This window comes from Sinohyriopsis cumingii, chromosome 9 (genome assembly GCF_028554795.1).
Source record: "Sinohyriopsis cumingii isolate HCF-2022 chromosome 9, ASM2855479v2, whole genome shotgun sequence".
Taxonomy (NCBI): Eukaryota; Metazoa; Mollusca; class Bivalvia; order Unionida; family Unionidae; genus Sinohyriopsis; species Sinohyriopsis cumingii.
The window spans coordinates 3,618,125-3,642,679 of NC_142969.1; the positions used below are offsets into that span (position 1 = coordinate 3,618,125).

The 24,555-nt window shown below is 34.3% G+C and overlaps 1 protein-coding gene across 3 annotated transcripts in view; it reads left to right on the plus strand.

Annotated features, from left to right (window-relative positions):
• The window catches only part of LOC149791188 (uncharacterized), a 31,967-nt gene extending 16,593 nt beyond the window's left edge, over positions 1-15,374 (plus strand). For 2 of the 3 annotated variants that reach the window (XM_089969631.1, XM_089969632.1), the window contains exons 6-10: positions 1,799-2,017; positions 2,586-2,696; positions 12,317-12,400; positions 13,152-13,236; positions 14,500-15,374. In XM_089969631.1, coding sequence (XP_089825757.1) covers positions 1,799-2,017; positions 2,586-2,696; positions 12,317-12,400; positions 13,152-13,236; positions 14,500-14,974 — 974 coding nt within the window. In that variant the 3' untranslated portion in view covers positions 14,975-15,374. The remainder of the gene's footprint in view (positions 1-1,798; positions 2,018-2,585; positions 2,697-12,316; positions 12,401-13,151; positions 13,237-14,499) is intronic. The other variant, XM_089969633.1, reaches the window with a different exon arrangement.
• The last annotated feature ends 9,181 nt before the right edge of the window (positions 15,375-24,555 follow it).

Sequence of the window (24,555 nt, forward strand, 5' to 3'; positions counted from 1 at the left end):
CTGAGACCAATTATTGCTGGCTGTTTTGATCATATCACTCAGCCATAGCAGATCAGCCATATTCCGGTAATGTGAATCTTTGGCTGGAAATATGACGATAGTTCAAGAGGATACAATAGTTTCTGCTTCCAAGCAAACACATTTACAGTTAAGTGTTTTAAAAGTTTTGAGCATGACCTATCAGCTTGCACCGTGAATTTGAATAACCGAAGTTGTGCTTACACACATATTGCAATTGTTTGTGTGGCTGGTGTATGTTGTCACTCTCGGTATGCTAGTTGGACATGATGTTTCATTCGAAACATCGATTTTCGTCACTTTCGACATGTATCAATTCACTCGGCAGAACATATTCTGGTGTTTATGTGCTGTTAAACCCGAAAAATAGCATGTTTGGGAAGTATACCCTTTAACTAATACGCATTTTTCTATCCAGATCATGCATTGGTCTATTTTTCCAAAATCCCGAAAATCTTTTCAAAGCTTTTGTCAAACATAGCATACTATCTTTGTGTTTAAGATTATAAGTGTAGCACCATACAGCCACAAGGTTGCTAGTTCTAATCGATCCATGTTATATATATTAAAACAACGTTCTATTTAACCCCAGATACTACCCAAATAGTGTATATTTGAAAACAGTTTCATCAGCTCTTCACTTAGCTCATATTTGATCTGAATAATTGCCTGATAATTGTGTAAAGCACCGCAACGCTGCCAAACGAAAAGCTATGGTACATGTAATTGCTATCCTTTTCGGTAGCTCCGGTATCAGTGTTACGAGTAAAACTGAGGCCGCGGTCATTTTCACGAACACTTGCAGCAGCCTTCGCAGCAATAAAGGATCTGATGGAAACATCAATCTCACGGAGGAGTTTAAAACATGAATTGTGCTACAGTTTCACGAAGCTGTCTTAGCCTTACACGATTCGACTGTAATATCTGATAATGAAAGCATATCAATTTCTAACACATCTCTTGGTATTTTGTGTATTACCTTCACGCGCAAATTACGTTGGTTGTTGTGCTCTTGTCTTTGCAGCCGGTAGTTGGTGATCGATGCCAGCTATTGTGGTTGATCCGATTTATATTTTTATGGTTCTAATAGCTTTACGCATCTGGCTTTCTATTCCTATCCCGCGCGTGTTGCCTTAATTAAAAAAAATGTCGCCTAAGAGTATATAGGGGAATTATCGAAAACCTTTCTGTATTATTGTTTTGTTTTCTTCTAAAACATGGTAAGATACTGCACACGCTTTATTTATGGTAGCTATTTTATTCACTTCCGTTCCCTCAACAACATTTAACGTCCGAGGTGTTCCGGCTATCATAGGTTCCATATCAGTGGTGTTGTCGATTCTCCACCTGCGAACGCAATAATACTGGCGAAAACATTCGTATGACCGGCGAACTTAACTATTTCTTTGAATCCGATACCACATTTAAGACATGACCAAGAACCTAGACCAACAAGTAACGCTATCAAATGTAATTTAGATTTTTTGTAATGGTAAATTCATAGTTCATGTTTGCAAGGCACACACCTTTACGGCAGGTGAATATTTGTGCCATTGAGTTTTCTTCTTTCTAAACACAGAGTATTTAATTATATGATTTGTTCAACAAGCCTCCGCCCATCCATTTTATCACTGCTTATGCATAGTATGGTACATAGTTACGGAAGGCCACATTCAACTGCTACATTCGAATTTTGTGGAGGCCATCAAACGATATCTCATGCACATAGAAGCTCTGATCAGATTGTAGTTTTCTATATCATATTTTAATTTACTTCTAGCGAATGATACAGCATGCAGACAACATAAATGGACAGTTGCTACCAAAAAACTGTGTCGGATGGATCTAGCTGTTCCTCTCAGATGGACACAAGCAAATAGATACTGTGCAGACATAGGAGGACAACTCATGTCGTCAGGAATACCTAGCTTGAATATGATAGAAAATTCGACATACTGGCTCGGCTTATATCGTATTCCGATGATCCATACGATGAACGGTAGGAAGGTTTTAATTTTAAAAGAAGTTATTTATTTGCTTACATTTTCACATAGAAGTAAATAAATTGTTTGCAGATGTTTGATCACTACCTCTCTTGAAACCTGTTTTCAACTTTTGTTACACAACACAAATATCATGTGACGAGGACACTTCATAGCCTGAGAATGTAATTTTTAGAGTATGTTGAAGCAGAGTAAATTTATAATGAATGGCGTATATAATAAGATACATTCTTATTTACACAGCTATATAATATGATATTTTGCAACTAAATCTAATACCAAAAAATATTGTACTAACAGATCATGGACACGCTTTCTCCCCATGAAAGTAGATCTTGTTGGAATTGAAACTTATCTATCTAATTCTGAAGCAAAAATGCTTCGTTGTACATTCTGTCAAGATTGTAGCTGGATCATGTACTCGTGTGGGCAACGTCGGTTACCAAAATATGTTTCTCATACACATGTCAAAAATGATGCTCTATATAATTCATGCTTCTTTTATATCTTTCTGGGAACCATTAACTGTGTTTTCTATATTTAAAAAAAACAACAAAACAACAGGACTGCAGCTCCTTAAGAACGACACGTGTTGTGCAGTAGCCCGAAGAGAGGGTGACTATGTGTTTATTGAAGGAGAAGACTGTTTTACAAAGCATGCCATTTTGTGTCAAGGTAATTTTCTTACATACAAAATATTATGTAAGCTTTAGCCTTTAGATCTAAATATATAGGTATTTTCAGGTTATTAGCCGACTTGAACTTTACACATCAATAGTGATACATATACATTCATTCTTACAATATTGTTCTGGTTTTCGCTACAGCTGTTCGACTATATTTCCGTATTACACACCAAGACTTGAAATAATTAAGTTTCGTTTTTTACCTTTACACGTATTAGTTTTAGTCCCAGAAAATCAAACTTTGGTCAATTCCAGTTTGTCTTCGAATTCCAACAGTATATATATATATATATATATATATATATATATATATATATAATTACAAAGCGCACAAGATGGGGTATGCAATAAATACCACATTCGTGTTTCATACAGATTTGGCGGATATAATGCACTATGTATTGCTAATGAATGAGTCTAGGCCTAATGTTAACTCGTTCTTTGCACCGACTGAGAAACAAATGTTTTGCGTATTTACGAGACAGCGGCCCAAACTGTGAGAACACGTTCCTTAGTGAATGTGTGTGTGTCGATGGTTTAAAATGTATAAAACATTTAATACAAATCCCCAGACACAATAGGCAAACATAGCTACAAATGTACATTGAAAACTGCTCAAAATCAGTTGCTAGTTATATCTTAATAATATTAAACTAAGTGCTACAAATATAAAACTACTGCTTGATATTAAGTAATGTCTTAATATCGATAATCTTAGCATAAATCCGCGCGAAGTTTATAATGTTGACATGATCATGTTGAATATTTGTTTCTCTTCAAAGATTTGTATATGATCCCATAATCACTTTCATGGTAAGCCGTTGTCCAACATCTATGTTGTCGACATTGGGATATTCCTACATCTGTATAAGCTTGTATGAAACACCACTAATGATATTGTTACCATTCAAGTCTTTTATGCTAAGATGACGGTGTATGTTTATATATGCTCATGCAAGTGTATATGTGTTTGTGAATGTATATGAACAAGTTATTCGATATTTTATTATATATATATATATATATATATATATATATATATATATATATATATATATATATATATATGTATGTATGTATGTGTGTGTGTGTCTTGTTTACCCAAGAAATTACTCATTCCTGTAGTACAACTGAACAGGAAATCAGTCTTATTTCGGTGTTAAATATTTGGTTTGGTTTTATTCATGTAAACAAAAGTATTATTAACTATAATTACAAACTTTACTTAAATACTTTTCTTGGACATGCATATTAATTTGGTATTATAGTGAATTCAGACAAGGACATCTTTAATTATAGTATTGTGATTAATTGGAGGACAGTTGGTACATCATCACTCTTGAGGTTACCTGTACCTTATTACATTCAAGACTACAGGTACAATAACGCCTTCAACGCTGGACCACGTGTTGAAAACCAAGTTACATGTTTTGGTCTATTTGGGATTTAGTTCTCAATACTGTAAGTTCGTTTTCAAATATTCACTTTTTTGTACAAGGGAAATACATTATTTGTTGAATTTTACGAAACCTGTTGGATATATTTTATTTTATGTTTTTAATTTGAGACCATAGAGATGAAAACAATATCTACTAATATATTTAAACAAGACAAAAGACAAACGCTAGAAGAATAAGTCGACACTTTATTCAACTGAGGATGTACTCTATGACAATATCAACTAAATCTCTTGTTTATCTGAAACGGATATATGGTCCTGACAATGTTCAATGCAAACAAATGAACAGTTTGAAGATACATATTGTCTCATCCGATCGACACGGTTTTGTTTTGTTTATAACGTTAAACTTAAATTTCGCAGGCCCAGCGACACATATGCGGTGTGCCATCTGGACCTATCATTTGCTATTTTATTTTAAATTTCGATTCAGGAGGCTGATTATCTTGTTCTGACGTTACAGATTGGTGAAATAACATTTTATCGAATGCGCTTTTTGAAATCTTCGACATCATCATTCATATTATATATATTGCCCAGCATTCGTGTATCATTTCGACCTGTCAAAACTATGCTTAGCTCCCAAGAGGTCTGAACATGACGTCAGAAACAAAAGTACATCTTTCATTCCCAGTCCGGTTAGCAAATTTACTAAAACGTGTTTCAGTTATGAGTGTATGTAGCCACAGTCTAGACGGTCTGTCCAGTGTGTTCTAAATATAATGCATGGAACTTGAAGCAGTCAAATTTAAGAACAAATTTTAACTTTTTTGAAGATACCACAATACACGATACACAATTCTCTAAATTAAAGTTAACTTGTGCACCGGAGAACAACTGCCTTGCAGCCGAAATTATGCATGGGATAGTCCGAGTAACACTATTTTGCTTATCATTAATTACGATGTCTGCATTTACCTTTGTGTCGTTGGTTAGACCCTCACACATCTCTGAATGCGCTAGGCATGAACGGCTTTTGGGGTTTAACGCCATTCTAGGGTTTAACGCCATTTTGCAGCACAAGATAGGCTATACATGACGGCCAGTACAACTGGTGGAGGAAGAACCCTGGAAAACCCAGGGAAGAACCACCGACCCACGAGAAGCTACTGACAGGCTTTTCCAACGTACCCACGCTCCGCTTCAGGCCTAAGGTCGTCCTTATGAGCTATATTCTCCGGTAAACATGATGTTTTAATGAATAATGAAAAAACTAAATTCGTGCGCCAAATCGCGGAAGTTGATCTAGTCTAGACATAATCAGTGTTTGCAGTAGCATACTAAAGGAGATACCGAAAATATGGCTCCGCGCGGTCATGGTAGGCCCTAGGCCCCGCGTAATCCTAACGCCGCCTCTGGCGCTAGGTGTTGTATGTAAACACAAGGTATATTTTTTTTTCTAGGCTTTCCCTAGGTGCTACTTGTCTACCCAGCTGCTCCGGTGGCCTAGTGCTTAGAACCCCGCCCGAGTAATACCAAAGTCTAATAACAATGGTACTAACAGCTGCGTCGATCGGCGCGCAACATTAAGAGGTTAGCTTTTGCCGTGGTCGGCCTGGTGTCCGGATAATGTTAGAGGGTGGGTCATCATACTTCATATATGCGACTTGATGTCTCATTGATGATCACTATAAACTGCCACCTTGCAGACGTAGCGACATGATTACAAAATTGTTAAAGCGACGTTAAAAATTCAAATCGCACACACACACACACGCACCCTCCCCCTCACCCCCCACACACATATGAGTCTAGCCATTTTTAATTGCCAAACAGTGTCACCTCTTTTAAAAGTTTGGTAAAATCCAGCCAAAATATTTCCGTTGTGTTCTTCTCTACGTCCTCAACGTCGCGCTTTTGACTGACTAAATATAGTTGAAGGGGTTCGTTCAATCATAGGTAGTACGCTTGATCGAAATGGCTCATGAGCTAGGTAGGTACACGTGCTGCAGAGGATGTGTTGGGAAATTTGAAGTACTAGATGTCAGTAATGTAATTAAGTGCAAGATATTTTTGTGATTCTGGTGTTTAACTACGTCGCAAAAAAGAAGCGAAACCAGCGTATTTTGTACAATTCAAAATATGTATTGATTTATTGATATCCTTATGGTGCAAAGTAAAAGAATTAAAGGTAACTTAATGTACGTTATGAATTTCCATTTCCTAAATATTGATATCAATTCCAATAGATACGATGTAGACCTAATGCGTTCCAAAGGTATTCAGAATGATAACTCTAATATACTGATGTGTCAATAATACAGAAGTCTATCTTAAATCCATTTTGTTTTAAAAAGTGAATTCACGTTTAATCCAAAATTATCCAAAACTTATTTGAATATTATTATATCAATATCCAAAAGTCCTTTCATCAACTCAAAATACTCCATTTCAGCTTAGACACAGGTATTAAAGGATGTCCTTTAAAATGAATGTTCTAAACACAGTAATTACAATCAACGATTGTAAATTATTAATTCTCATTAACTCCTTAGAAATTCACACAACTTTAAGAACGGTGATTTTCACGATAATTGTAAACAAAAGGCATATTAGTCCTACCAGTTTATGAATGACACATTCAGCATTAAGAACATAAAAGTTCAGCTAATTCAAATTGCCAAATAAACACGTCGGTCATGATACTTTTTCTGAAACATGCTTGACCTCCGTTCGCGTCACAATAAACATTATATATAAATCAATATAAGTGTACAAAACCGATTCCTAAGATCTTAGCTTTTAAAATGCCATTGTTAAAATTACTATTATCGAAACTATTGATACAAACATACATTATATAGATATAAATAGAAAAATGGAAATGCGTTATGCATATATATATATATATATATATATATATATATATATATATATATATATATATATATATATATATTCCCGACTGAGGTAGAGAGAGAGAAATGTGCATCACTTATTTAGTGCAGATTAGCTGAGATTGATTATCTTAGCAAGCATTGATGCATCCGGAATTGTATTTGCTGATATGTGTGTATACTGTTTTATGACCCGCTGTTGAACAATTTTGGGACACATTAGAAGTCGCATAGTTCAAAATTCGTTATACAATATTGACTTCACATGAAGCTTCGGTGCTTTATCTTACACGTTCCAAAATAAGCTGATAAAATGTGTGTCGCTCTTCTTAGTTCAGAAAGGATGGCACTTTGTGCAGAAACTAATTACAACATGGAGATGACGTTAACTGTCTCAAACGTCTGATGCATTAGTAGCCGCATGGTATTTAATGTTGAATGGTCTGAAATATTTTCGAAGAAACCTGAATAAATCTGGCCAAGTTTCTCCTTGTTCGATCCATTTTCACTTATGAGTTAATCAAGTTACAGTGCAGTGGAAGATAATATGCAGTAATGTTTTGGGATTACGTTAGATTGATGTTTATTTTAAAAATGAACAACTGAGCTGCAAATTAAATAAAATAAATGCTAAATTTCAATTTGGACAACTACAATTTCTTATAGTGTCTTTGAAATCAAATATTGTTTCTTGAGTTTATAAAAGTAACATGCGACACAAATATGATGCATTTTGGAAGCTAAGGATCAGGGAAAGCAATACTATTTTTGTACAGATTTAAATGAACCGTCATTCCTATCCCCACACGAAGAAAACTTGTGTTGCCTATATAATGCGTCATTCCTACATGAAACGAGGACAGCATATGTTGCCTTTATAATGAGTCATTCCTATCTCACACGAGTAAAGCTTATGTTGCCTATATAACGCGTCATTCCTATCCAACACAAGGAAAGCATATGTTGCCTTTATAATTCGTCATTCCTATCCCACACGAGGAAAGCATATGTTGCCTATATAATGCGTCATTCCTATGCCACACGAGGAAAGAATATGTTGCCTTTATAATTAGTCATTCCTATCTCACACGAGGAAAGCTTATGTTGCCTATATAACGCGTCATTCCTATCTCACATAAGGAAAGCTTATGTTGCCTATATAACGCGTCATTCCTATCTCACACGAGGAAAGCATATGTTGCCTTTATAATTCGTCATTCCTATACCACACGTGGAAAGCTTATGTTGACTATATAATACGTCATTCCTATTCCACACGAGGAAAAATTATGTTGCCTATATAATGCGTCATTCCTATCGAACACGAGGAAGCTTTCTCTTTATTGCTTAATGCACGGATACATCTGAGTCTGCAATGTAAATATCAAAGATGTACGTATGTTGGTAAGTAGTTAGTATTGAAAGAAGATATAACGTTTGGAAGGAAAATGAGCGTAAGGAATAGTTTTGATAGGCAAACGGTTAGGTACTTTGACTGGTATTTATGTTGTGCTTCTCCACATTTGTATGGGGTGCTGAGCGATACATACATTCCAATTTAATCCTTATTCACTTGTTGAGGTCTGATAGATTATTACAAACCAATATCATTAAGTGGTACGTGCATCACTCTTTGTATATACGCTTAGGATTCGTTACATCTTATATGTACATCCTGGACGTCTTATTCAGTCTTTATTTTAGAAAAGCAACCTGCATATCTTACCTATAATGTTTTTACACAAGCGTGTCGTGTACAGTCTGCAATTCTGCCACACGGTCTTGAGGTTTCATTCAGGAAGCAAACTAACATCCAAAACAAAACAGATACGTATTCTTTGAAACAACCAAAAAGTCACGAACTGTGGCCAAATAACAAACGTATTACATCAGATGAACTTACCAAGGAATGTTTCAACAGTATTTGTGGTAAAGATGCTAGTTCAAACTATATTAAAGAAAATAACTATACATATGATTTAGTGGATATATCATTTATTATGACAGATGGAAGGTTTTGCATCGTACTTATATTATAGGGTATAATACAAAGCACATTTTAATACATTATGATTGTAAAATAGATAACCGTGTTCGTCTTCTTGACTAGGTTGATGGTATGTAATTAAGGTTGTAAGGCGTGCTTATAATCTAGTTTTAGGCGTGCTGCTGTAATGCGATAAGATGATACTCTATGACTGGGAAGTCAAGGATTTCTCAGAGTAACAATGATGCTTCACAAAATATACAGGTAAAACTGAGGATGTGACAGAAAGTACTCACCAGAAATTTTTACTGAAGAAGACATTGTGCTACAATGTAGTGATGCGCAATGATTATCAATAATACACATATGTTATCGAAAGGAACAAATATTGCAAAGTGTTATCGGTTGATTCAGCAAAATCATATGCCTCTGCTCATAACAGTGGTCATGATCTAACGATGTACTCGGTCAAGACCAAGGCCAGCCCAGTTAATTTAGATACAGAAAGTACACCCATCATGTATCTACCTGGAAAGCACTTGCTTCCTCCATAAACCTATACAGAGGCCTCACTAATGATAATACCCATAACAAAACATGTATGATGTGATGTGATTTTGATTTTTAACGTAGCTTTAACAATTTTTCAGTGATATCGCTACCATGTCTGCATTGCGGCAGTATATAGTGATATCTAGCGCTGGGGTATCATGCCGCAGACATGTAGCATTATGTCCCACCCAGTCGCATTCTTCTGACACCAGGCCAACCAGTCCTAACACTAACCTCTTAATGCTGAGCGCCAAGCGAAGCAGCTATTAGTACCATTTATGTACGTCTTTGGGTTGACTCGGTCGGGGATCGAACCCACGACCTCCCGCATCCAAAGCGGACCCTCTTAACAAAACAAAATCCCATGTAAGTAAGAGCAGGTGAAACTCTAGATTCAGCATAAAATTAAACTTATGATTACAGTGTACTAAAAACTGACACCCAATATAAGTATATTAATGATAATACATTAAAATGAACTAAAACAATACATACATTAAGACTAACAGTACCAAAATTCAATTAATTATAGGCATGTCAATTTGAAAGATTAAGGGTTGAATGGCGACTAATCTTTCCCGATTGTAGAGATAGTGTTGAAAACAGTGATATGTTTCTTTGTTTTAAATCAAAGCCTATAATGTAGATTAATTTGCCATTTTATTTATCAATTAGGGAGTTAAAAAATGTCTTAGAAATCCTGATAGTATTATGGTATGTATATAGAAAAATACTTATAAACAGCATGGTTGTATTACGTGTTTGAAATCAGGTAATGACTATGTAATTCAAATAAAATAGTCAAACTCTGATAATGATCTCGCCTTAGGGTTTGTTATTTGGTATTAATTGAATAGTTTTAACGTATGATACTATTGACATTGTCGATACATATGCGTGTGTCACGTGTCAATAAGTGTTGCGTTGGGAATATGAATATAATAATTATGTATGTGTACAAATTATATTGTTGGAACTCCAATTGCTTTACTCGATGATAGTACAATATTACTCGAGAGTTTAAATATTTTTATGCAATTAATACTGTCATACCAGGTAAGAATGACATATAATTCCATAACTTATTAAATATGTTTCTACAATACCGCAATGATTAGAAACTAAGTGTTAATTATAACATTATTACAATGATGATTTCTGAAGCAAGACACGTCAAGCAGCTATGATTTATTTTAGAAGCTTATGGTATTGAAGTGTTTGCTAATCATACATACGTTTTTCTCTCGAATGATGACTCTCTTATAGTTCTTAGTCTATTGCTTACGTTATTTGCCAATAGATGTACAGTTAATATATTGCACCACACTACGATATGAATGCTTACATATGGGAGTGAAGTCTGGGGATACGAGTATCATCTGCATCTCATATTAAAAATAAGTAATTAATTTGTATTTATAATGGCCTTGTACAAATGTATGAGAGAGAAAATCATTTGGAAGGAAATGTGATTGCATTGACCAAAATGTGTCGACGGAATACTATTCGATATGAATAATAAACTGCATCAGATCCCAGAATAAACGTTTGGATGATTAATTCCTTTATATATTTTGGGTATGAAATCTGGAAATGACTAAATTTGGTTGAAATAATTACTACATACGTCAGACTAAATTGGAATATCAACATTAAAGAAAGAAGTTTGTTAGGAAATTATTAACGAGTTTGATAATTAATACAGGTCTTAATAGCTACACATGATATCACACTTCAATTTTTGCACGACTTGTTTATACATTAAATGATATATGCAACATAATTTTCATTAAAAATGTTTAGATCAGTTTTATTCATATATTTTTTTATAACTAGTAACGTTTTGATACTCCAAGTTTTGCACTCCTTCTCTCTTTTTTGTCTTTCTGAATTTCTAACTCTTATTTGTACTCTCTCTTTTCTATCTCATATGCATGATATCCCATAAAGGCCATTTACAACATGCAACCTTACTTGTATTTGTCTAGTATGCTATATATACACGACCTCGGATTGAATATCTTTTCCATAAAGTTTTCTTCCGCTATATTCCTAATCGATTGTTCGTTTTAATGTGGTGACTAGTGGGGTGATGATTTTAAATGGTGATATACTTTTGCTTGTATAATTCGTGTCTTTGCAACAGATGTAAAATCTTATCATCCAGGAATAATGTTAAAAATGACCAATCTGTATCAAGTATATTCGAGCGGATTTCGTTTTACAGTATGCCCTATTTGAATAAATAATGTATTACACAGTTTGACTGAATTAGCTCTAAATGTGAGAAAATAAAGCAACAAACACAGTAATAAAAACAACAAATCTTCCTATAAATACTGAAACGTATTTATCCTATATGCTGTACACATAACGTTTTTATCCCATATGCTGTACACATAATTAACGTTTTTATCCCATATGCTGTACACATTATTATTCTAATTTTTTAGGTCCGACTTATTTAGAATTGAATAAAATAAACCACTTTGAATATATAAACAGAACTTTGAAGACAAAAAATTAGGTTTCCTTCTGAGAATGTAAACTATTATTTTCTTTCGTGGAAAACAACTGCAGAATGTATTATTTTCAAAGTTTCTAGTTTCCAGTTTAAAAAAGCATGTGTTCCAACTTTGTGTCTCTTTAACTCCTGAACGAATCAAACAAAAAAAAAATCGCAAATAAATGTATTGAAAAACTTAAATGGTATACATTCAGCAATATTTTATTATTCTTTAAGAAAATAAAAATTCACATTGTCATTTGAACAGATAAACGTCTGGAAAGCTCATCTTCCAGTCCACAATCCACCGAGAAGTCTTTTCCCGGACAACGAAGCATATCAAAACCTACTGGTATGAATGTTTTAATCTCTGTGAAGGACACAATTTATTGCAAGACATATGTAAAATCAGTATATTGCATATGTACGTTTGGAAGTAGACTTGGCTCTTTTTTTGTCAGAATGTTTTTGTAATGAAAGCATGTGCAGTATTAGAATTTCCATTGTTGTAAAACACATTTTAAATGAACATACTTTTTGTGTTAATTTTTTAACGCATAAATGCCCTACTTTCTTCAACTTAAAATGAATTAATTCAGCGAGTACCTTAACGGTTTCAAACCTCAATCAAACGTAATGTTTCGACTTTGAAATATTTATCAGTTCACATTGCACGAATTTCAACACTTTTCATAGAATCCTGTATGAACATTAAATAATAGATGACACGAATGAATGGTAAATATTTAATCATAGTTATGGCTGATACCTGTCGATGCAATGTGTGTATGATCTATACATACAGCCAGGAAACATAAGTCAATGATTATTATGTAAGATAAATACGCTCTTTGTTATCATACAGTATGTAATGTCTTTAAGGAATCATAGACAAAAAACAGAAATATTAAAACTTTGACCTAGAAACGAAGATAAATAATGATATAGTACAACATAATGCAAGCTCAAAGCGCTCAAAAGTAACTTGACAGTGATATCACAAAAGCGCGTTGTTATCATTGTTCCAAACGAAAATGTTATTATTATTATTATTATTATTATTGGAGACAGGTTGCTAACACTAATTATTTATTTTTCTGTAGATGGCAAAGTTATCTACGGGGTGGTTGCTGTCTGTGTCATGTTACTCGTCGCGTTAATCATCACTGCCCTCGTCTGTGCTTTCAGGTATATAGATGTGGTTATCTATAGCGCGACAACTATCTTTCCATATTCGTATTTGCAATATAGGTGTATTGTGTGTGTGTGTCTGTATATATATATATATATATATATATATATATATATATATATATATATATATATATATATATATATATATAGGTGGTAACTCCCCTTTACGATGAATTAAAGCTGGCAGCTATTTTTAGCGATGATTAATGTATACATCCTTTTTTTATATTCATGCCTGCTATAAATTAAGGTGACAGCTATATGTTTTTCTTGTTATATAGATGCCTGTATTTAATTTGTTTATGGTAATTGTACTTGACAATGAAATATAGGTGGTCGTTATATTTAGTGGTGAGAAAATTACTTGTCCTCAATACAGGTACCTGCTCTACACAGTGTTGATAACTAACCTTGTCATACCGATACAGGTTCATGTTGCATAAAAACGTGGCTAATTATATCTGACCTTGCTTTAAAGATGACTGCTTATACGGAGTTGGCCACTGTATTTAACCCAGACAGCTATATTTAGCAGTGATATCTTTACTCGTCCTTTCTATATGAGTGCATGATCCATACAGTGTTGACAACTATACTTGTCTTTTCGATATTGGTTCTTGCTATTTACAAATGATGTAACTGTACCTTACTTTGCTATCCAGGTGTCCGCATATACAGAGATAACAACTTTGCTTTAAACTGACAGCTATATTTACCGGTGACAACTTAAAAGGTTCTTTCTATGTTTGCGTCTGCTATGTATAGTATTGCAAATATACTTGACCCTGGTGTTTGAGTGGCTGATGCATAGATGTGAGAGAGAGAGAGAGAGACAGAGAGAGAGAGAAACTATACACCAGACAGAACGAAATGTGCTATCCCAGGATTCCTATAGAATAATGCTTGATAATAGTAGGCATAATTCATATTTTAATGCAAATAATACTCTCATACTCTCATGCACACACGAGCCCATATTCTCTCACGACTAAGCACCCATCACCAACAATAGTGTTACTCAATCGGTGTTATATGCACTCGTGTGTAGAAGACAAACTCACATGACGACCTAGTAATTAGTCATGTATCTAAACCGTCATTCCGGATTCATATCTATCCAACTATCTATCTATCTATCTATCTACACACACACACACATATATATATATATATATATATATATATATATATATATATATATATATATATATATATATATATATATATAATTTATGCATATTTATGACACATTTATAGGAGGAGACGACAAATATCACAGGGACGTGTAGAAGTAAGAACAACCGATTCTTCAGGAAAGCAACACGCATTGCTAGAAAGGCAAATTACCAGCCCTCCAGCCAAGCCATCAAGAAAAACTCACACTAAGAAAGATAATCTTCAGTCTTCATATGAAAATGTTGTTTTCGTAGGAAGAGGACAAGAAGTAGCGGTACAGCAACCTGGTCATTGTCACTTTGAAAGAGAAGCCTATAATAAAATAGATTTGGATAACGCACATATGCAAAACAGTGGCTGCAAAGAGGGGGCTACAAATGTGGATGACCATGGATCTCTTCATATGACTGAGGACCCGTACGACCTGATGGCTCTGCCCGATGTTATGACCCCAATTTTGGATGAAACCTATGATAGGACCACGTTTAGACAAGGGATGGACATTGCAAATTCAGTACATAGAGAAGATGGTATACAGGACTCAGAAATAGGATAAATAAGGATTATGCTAGTAGAGTGGGACACAACTTAAAATTATCAGAGCTATATTCTGTCCAGAATTAGAAGCCAAGAATTGAAACAAAAGAAAACCACAAAGGAACATAAGAACAGAAATACCTACTCTGCTCAAGCAGTACACATTCTCTTGTGACAAAAATTACAAGGAACATCTTAGGTTATAAGTTAAAAAGTGATCCCAGATGTCCGGCTATAGTGACGTTCGGTATGTAATTCGCAATGTTTAATGAAGTCATATCATATTTGTAAAATCATTTTAATGGACACAGAAACATCATCGAATATTTGCAATGGTAAAGTATAACATGCTTCAATAGCTGAGATGACCAAAGTTGTTGAAAAATGTCGACAGTGCAAATACATCTTTGTTACTTGAATGTTCTTGGTACTTTTATGTTCTTAACACGAAGCGAAAAGCTTAAATAGGAATCACGTGACACGCAGTTCTCTAATGAAAACATATGGCACGTACATGTATTAAAACGCAACTTCTTTTGAACACTACTAACACTGCATGACCTGAATGGAAGCTGCCCACTATTCTCTTTTCATGTTTAATCTAGACATATCAATTATGCCATGTTCAATATGAACAAGTCAAATATTTCATATTGTTGCACATATGTGCAACTGAAACATAATTAAATGCGTAAAAAGGGTTGCTACAATTAGACAGTTGTTAGTACCTACACAGACTGTCTTCTAAACTGGGAGGATAAAAACGTTTACACAACTTAACTGACATTCTTACTAATACTAATACTAATAATACTATTGTATTATTATTATTAGGGGTATTATTATTATTATTATTATTATTATTATGTTGTTGTTGTTGCTGTTGTGATCATTAATTAACCTAAATTATTTTTTGTTATTATTGTTATTATTACTAGTATTATTAGCAGTCCTCGTTGATGTCTGATACATGTCCTGACACGCACACGCACACACACACATACACACACACACACACACACACACACACATACACATATATATATATATATATATATATATATATATATATATATATATATATATCAGAATTACAGTGACAAATAAGAGGGCAAACCTTGTCTTTAACAAGCCTGTGCGGTATCGATTCTGAGTTTTTGTCATAGACAAACACATCACAGTAATGATATAAAATAAACACGAAAAGGCCATAACATTACAAATCCAATCAAATCTCGAAATTATTTAGGGTTTCGTTTAGTTGGTTTCAACTTGAAGTTAGTAATGAGCAAAATAAATTAATGTTTTATTTTAAAAGTGGTTACTGCGTCCAAACGATGATATTAGTTGATTGTGGTTGTCTGTTTCGTTGTCATCTTGGTCTAAATCACATAAGCGGCGTATCCAGTAAAGTGGCGTATCCAATACAATTCCTCTTCTGTCTTCGTAACCATTTTTTCAGTTAAATAATTAATTACTTTTGCTCATTACACACTCACCTATAATTACTATTTTTTTTTTTTTTAATTCCTACATAGTGCTGTTATTGCTATATAGGCATTTTGTGTTCCGTTTTGTCAAACCACATGCATCATAAATCCCCATGCATTTTGTTACAGTTTGACAGAGAAAAGGAAGCAAAATTATAAATGCTTCATTGTCCAACCACTCCTTTTATCATCTGTATACGGTGGAAGGATGAATGCGAGACAAAATCTTAAATATCTCTATGGCTTTCGTCTTTATATTATAATCACAGTTATTAATTTTGACGAAACTTAATTCGCAAATGTAACTGAATGCGAACAGGCGAGAGGAAATGACTTTGTCATTGCAGATCATACGGATGACGAAAGACAAAAATGTTCCTTAAATACAATGTTTGATGAACATAATAAACGTACAGTCGTATTAGATACATATAGTGATAAAGCGCACGCGATTACATTTGGTGCAAAAAAGTCAATTACAAGGTATGTTTGGCATAACGATGACAGTTAAAAGTAAACAAACTTACGCATTATCAATTACTAATGACACTTCCGATACTGTAAAACCAGCCAAATGGGTTCATATAAAACATTAATGTACCTTTTAAAGCATTTAAAATCGAGAAATAAACATGCACACAAAATTGAACAAGAGGTGTTTACCCGCTTGTTATGACAAAACAAGAAAACTGTGCCGAATATGGAATAATAAACATGAAAATCAATAAGAACTCCGAAGATGGTGAAGATTAATAAGCGATCGAAATAATCAGAATTCTGAGCTGAATATAGTTTAATACCCAATCCAAATAAAATAAAATTGAGCCTAATATAGATCGCTAACCAGTCAAAATAATAACAAATTGTACCGAATATAGATCACTAACAAGTCAAAATATTAGAAAATTGTACATAAGCTAGAACAAAAACGAATCAAAATAGTACTTCATCGATTTGGTGTATATGCTGAATTCGCTATAAATCTGAGATTGAAATGCCAATATAAAATCACAGATCCCCAAGTGTTGTGCGATCATACACCATTATCAGTATACTTCCATCAGTGTCAAACATTTTATTTCTATATGATCTCATATAATGATCGGTTCTGTTTACAGAAATGGAAACTCCAGTTTCAGAAAAAAATCAGCGATTAATTCTGCCTGTGAACACATGGGCTCTATTTTCAGGAATATTCAGCTCTTACAAAGAACAAAAGGATTCTACATCGGTATGTCCTCTGAAAACAGTCGGTTCTGAGTTGAACATAGGAACTCAGCTTCCGTATTAAGTCATATGACAATCATTATTATTAAACATTACAATATTTATAATGCTTAATGATTATTTATAGCCTACTAAGTTTCCTTAATTTAGATACCGAAAACCAAATTATCCTCTTAGCAAAGTAAAAATATATGTGAAACTGTTTCGGCCTAATGACAATAAACGAAATAATTCTCTGACACAAACATGTATCTTTGCAAACAAAACCAATTACACGCTTACAAGCTAGTTAGGACCGTTCCTGTGACCTAGCTGGTTACCCCGTCCGCTTCGGATGCAGTAGGACGTGGGGTCCATCCAATCAAACCAAAGACATAAAACGAGTCGCTCGCTTGGAGGTCAGCATTCAGAGGTTAGTGTTAGGACAGGTCGGCTGGTGTCAGGATAATGTGACTGGGTGGGAAATAATGTTACATGTATTAGGCATGATGCCCCAGGGCTAGCGAGAGCGAAATGACTAAAATCAATGTAAAGCTACGTTACAACCTAAATCATACACACACACACACACACACACACACACACACACACACACATAAATATCAATATAATTCTTGCTACTTTTGACTAAACCCGGAATAATATTTCAATCGAAAAAGTAATATTAGGCAATAAAAACACTATCTTTCTATCTTTCTACCTATCAATCTATATATCTATATATATGTCTATATATATATCACTACATATATATAAATGTAGGTATGTGTGCAACATAATGTGTGTGTGTGTGTCTGTAAGATACATTCCTCTTGAGAACTATAATCAATATAGAAGATGAGGATATATTCAGTGGATGTAACATTATTCTATTCAGTATCTTTCTGCACAACAAATAACTGAAGATACATAGGATAACGTATTATGAAAATCTAAATCAGGATGATGTAATAACATCTGAATATACGTAGTTGACGTTCCTCAAACCTCGTGACAAGCCGGATGTGAGAGTGGTGCACTTATCAATGTCGATGTCAGTGTGTATTCATATTTACGACACATATGTACATTAAGAAGACGTATATGTTCATAATGCAGCCTTATATAAAGAACCCATAACTGTATTGTAATATATATATATATATATATATATATATATATATATATATATATATATATATATATATATATATATATATATATGTATAGAGAGAGAGAGAGAGAGAGAGAGAGAGAGAATTTTGTAATTCCTGGTTCACGAGTTTATTTAATTCTTGTAACTGTATTCATGGTTGTAAGTTATATAGTTTATATTGTGCTCGATTTTGCCTGAGTGACCGGAGTCTGTTTAGAGTTTCATACTACATATGATCTATAAATATATGCTTTGATAATATGTTTAAAAAATTAGACTTATTGACACATTTTTGATAACATTCTCATTGGTTGATTGTGTTCCGACGTTTCTAGAAGAATTCAGTAACTTCCCATTGATCGCGTTAACTGACATTAATAGGATATTTCGAGGCAAAATGAGTAGTAAGATGTGTCAGGTGGGGTATGTTGTGAAATGTAATCGTGCATATAAGGAGACAAATTAGTAATTAGGTTATTTCCTTTTTGAAGATAATCTCATTCATATTTTCTCCAGTGTTAGTCTGCAGAAGTGTTTTATGATGTACACATTTTTATTATTACGTTTGAAAAAAATAATTGTTTGTAAAATTTTATAAAACTTGTATATTTTGTTTATTTGTTACTTAATTTGTGACCGTATGAGTTGTACAAGTAGGTAAAGACGCCGCGTATGTACCGCCAGCTTTGCATGTTCAAATCGATAAGTATTTTGCGAAATTCTCCTGTGTAATGTCTCCAGAATTTTAATCGAGGACTTCGTTAATATACGCACCACAATTATCTAGACGAGGACTATCGTGATCACTATACCCAGCAATATTGCCAAATAACAATTTATATTAAATGGCTTCACTTTATACTGATATAGTTAATCTGTAGTTGCAACTGCCGAAATTTATTTCGCTCTTTCCGTGGGTAGACATTGCAAGACTCATAAATATAAGGTAACACTTGTTGACAAAGCCCGCATTTTCTACTTTGTTAATGCGGAGATGAATCAGTTTTTTAGTGACACTGTTCGCTTTTCTAAAGCCGACTCACGTTTTACATTTCATTTATTTCGTTTTTGCAGAACCACAATAGCTTAATTTCATATTAATCACCCAATAGTGCTATTTACATTGTATTTATATGTTACTGTATTAGTATGGGAAAATATGAACCACTTTTTCGGATGGAATACCGCATGACCTTAGGAGTGTAGTATATCCATCCGACAAAACGAGTTCATATTTTCCCATACAAATGCAGTAACCTTTTAATTATAAGCTAATTTTTTTTTTAAATTATACCTAATGTTTAATTATATTAACAAAATATACTACACGAAACAAAGTTACCGAATGTATTCCGCATTCTAAACTTAATACACAAGCACATATTCATCATTACACAACAACAACATTATTACTGCGCACATAACTCCGCCCAGATAAATTTAACTGAGTCGCGCGCTCGACATAACTTTCGAAAGAAAATGGCATGTCTAGTTAAATTGAAATTTGGAGTCATATTGTGAATGAATGTTCATTTCAACAACCTTTCCATTTGATCTGGAATGAACAGATTTTGATGTTTTTTTGTATATTCTACGAAATTTCATGATTATGGAATTGATTTGTGTGTGACAATTCCACAGGAAATATATGGGATTCAAGAAGCGAGGCAGAAGCGTGTTGGCATCTGCAAATGTGTTTTTGTTTGTGTCATTGAATGTTTGAAATCATAATCTGGGGAAAATATGAAGTCTTACAATTTCAATTATCAAAAAGACGCTATGGAATTTAATGCTTATTTCATTTTGTGCGCAGTAAGGAGGATGTAATTGCTCTTATCATAAAAATTACAGTAAAATTTCGAAATGCGTAATCATGATTGACAGCCTATGACATGGCTCATACAATTCGGATTTGCAGGACTAAGAAAGTACATTTTGAGGACATTCAGTATGCAAAATTGTAGGTAAATATTTGTGCCATTCCTATCACCAGAAAAAGAAGACAGTATATGACTTGTCACTTGTATGTTATGTGTAAGGACCCTTTCTGGTGTCTGTTGTATACTGTAGCTAGCCTAAATCCAAAACATCATATCAACGCGGAATCGGCCAAAGCAGCTGTTATGTGGCAGTCCACGAAACATATGTTTTAGTTCATTCAGAATCAAATTTAAATAACCACAACGTAAAGCGCCTCTTAAGCGAGTGTACATGATTTGTTTAGAAATCAAAAGTGTTGGCGTCTGCGTCCATTGTTTGTTTACAATTTGAAAGTAGTTGCTTTATGTACGTGCATGATATATGTGTATTGGCGCGCGGGTTCAGTATCGGGTAATATTGAACGATTCTGATAATGTAAAGTTAACGGGGAAAAAATGAGCATATGCTAATATGGTATTGTGCAGGGGTCAGTTTCACTAGTTTTATGCATTTGTTATGACATTATAAATACAAATACATTGCTTTAACTAGTGTCCAGGGTGTTGTCTATATGCCTTTTATCGTTGTGTTGTGTTAGCAAAACGAACACGTCCATGAGGCACTGCTTTAGATTATGTGATATATTGAAATGGAATGTTTTCAAGCAGACCTGTTTACTTTGATTGCCCTGAAAAGAAATAAAGTGAGCCCCACCCCCATTCCCGTAGAGAATATTCATATTGAAGACTAAGATTATGTTTCCATGACCATGCGAATGATGCGACCTAACAGCGTTTACATATGCATGTTTCATTCCCAGTTACAAGGAGGTACCTGTAACAATTCCCTGAATATTAAGATCTGACTGATTTCAGATATACGTTTTACTTGTATGTAGACGAAAATATATACCTATATTGATTTTCTATGAAAAAGATATTTCGTTTACTACCTTGAAAAGGCATTTCGATATAATATGTTTTATTTATAATGCGCTTAAATTAGCAGTTGTAATGCCAACACATGCTATAAGGAAATAATTCCAGTCAAATTATAACAGAATTCCATTAAATTTTTTATTCCACTAATTAAAGTTAAAATATGTATACGTAATTTTGTTTAACACAACCGTTATGTAATAGCCTAATACACAACACGGAAACGCGGATGATATTCATTGTCGAATTGAAGTCGTAAATAATATCGATTCTGTATACTGATCAACCTGATAAGTATCAGACAGACAGTGTTTTGATCCAAAGGAGAAAGAACTAACAGCATCTGCTATAAGCCAACTAAACATGCTGCTTTCAAATAATAATATCTTAAAATATAATGTAATATCATGGACAAAAAATCAACCGTGCAATGTCTTGTATATACATGATCATTATAATCGACAATTACCTGCAACACTTAAACAATCACATTAGAGACACATATCAAGTCTTTAGCAATTTGATCAATATGATAAAGAGTTTTAGGAAAGACGATGAAATAGTATATAGTAATAGTGCTCGTAACGGACATATTTTTGAATGCAACATTTCCGTTTAGACTCGGTTTTGCATCTTTTTTTCCCATACACATTCAATTTACATTTAAACAAATGTAGTGTTAATTATAAACTAAAAACCTGAATGATTTAATAAGGTCATGCGATTGATACGTGTGGATTTCGACAGTCGACACGCACATTACCCATAAAATAGTAATTGGTTCTAAGGAATTTGTCTACTCACAAAATATTCGTAATGAGACGGACCTACATACAGCGAGCTGTGATGGGCAAATGGCGGACGGAGCAATGTGTCAATGAGATACGTGTAAAAATGATATACTTATATTTTCAGATCCTTTGTGTCTTTTCCAAGCATCACGAGATATCTAAGTAATTTTTCAATCAGGTCTTTTGGTTTGGTGTGTTCCATCGTTTTGAAAAAAATCTTGCTTCATTCGTATGTCTTGCTAATCTCATAATAGGTCCAATGTTTGATTTGATATTCAAATAACTTATTTTCTAAATGAATACAAAAATAACGATGACTGGTTTACTGTATTCCTGTTAACTTCCAATTCCATAACTCTTACTGCCAATCTGTACATGGAAGGATGGATGTACGTTTGTATGTTTATATCATGATATTTCAGTAGAAGGAGTGTGTCAGTAGTGAATGCTGACACTTTAGCGACAATGGGAATTAGCATTAAAAACCACCCTGGGACACTTTGGCGACAATGGAAAATTTAACATTACGAAAACCCCTGTGACACTTTAGCAACAAGGGAAATTGACATGGGGAATAGAGTTTGGGTCTGTTGAGCGACAAGGGAAATTAACATGCGGGGAATAGATTGTGGGCCTGTTGAGCGACAAGGGAAATTGAACATGGGAATAAATCGTGGACCTGTTTAGCGACAATGGGAAATTGAACATGGGGAATAGATCGTGGGACTGTCTAGGGACAATGGGAAATTTAACATTACAGGAACCCCTGGGGGATATAGCCTCAAGGGAATTTAACATGGGAAAAAGTCTTGGGCAACTCTAGCCTCAAGGGGAATTTAACATATGGAAATTGAACATAGTGGGTCTGTATAGCGTCAAAGGGAATTAAACATGGTGGGACTGTCTAGGGACAATGATGGTAGAGGGTCAAACACAACAGAGACAGAGACATACATACACTAGTACAAGCCTGAGATTTATATGTAAAGTATTACCAAGACCTAACATCTTGCTGGGTTTTTCAAAAATTTGCATAATTGTAATCATGCTATAAATAGCTATAATCAAGGAAATGCCCAACGACAAAATGGATGTGACTAAAAGTAACGCTGAAATGACGAAATTGTCCCAGAATTTAAAGGAAAATACACATATCCCCGAAAATTAAGTGACAATGGTTTAGACTAAAATGGATAAAATTAGTAACTACTTACAATATTAACTAGTGTGACGATCGTGGATAAACACCCATGTATCTATTTATAGCTATAATCAGCTGAAATTCCTATGAAATCCCACTATCTATTTATACTAAAACTTGTGGATTATTCCTTTGGAAAACCCCACTATCTTTTTATAGCCTCAGTTTGAGTGACGTTCCTGTTTATGAACTCTAGTAAATATGTATAGCTACAACCTGTGGAAATCCCCAAGTCCATATTTATAGTCCCGAAATTTCCAGCGTCAGTGACGTCACTGTACTGAACACTAGGGGATAAATGTCAACAGTGTTGCAAGTGGCTCACCTGAATACACGCTACTGCAGGTAGGTAGGTAGAGTGTATCTGATAGGGATAAAGTGAGTTTTATAGGGACAAACAGAGACCAATACACACACACACACACACCCACACACACCCACACACACACACACACACAGAGGGAAAAGGAAAAAACAAACCCCAAATATACTATCAACACCGAAGGGAGATAATACAAACCCCAAATAAACTATCCACACAAACGTACGCAAACGCATACAAACCCCAACATATACTATCCATACAAACGTACCCGAACGCATACAAACCCCAAATATACTATCCTCACAACGTCGCTATCGCGTACAAACCCCAAATATACTATCCATACAAACGTACGCGAACGCATACAAACCCCAAATATACTATCCATACAAACGTACGCGAACGCATACAAACCCCAAATACACTATCCATACAAACGTACGAGAACGCATACAAACCCCAAATATACTATCCACACAACGTCGCTAACGCGTACAAACCCCAAATATACCATCCATACAAACATACGCGAACGCATACAAACCCCCAATATACTATCCACACAAACGTACT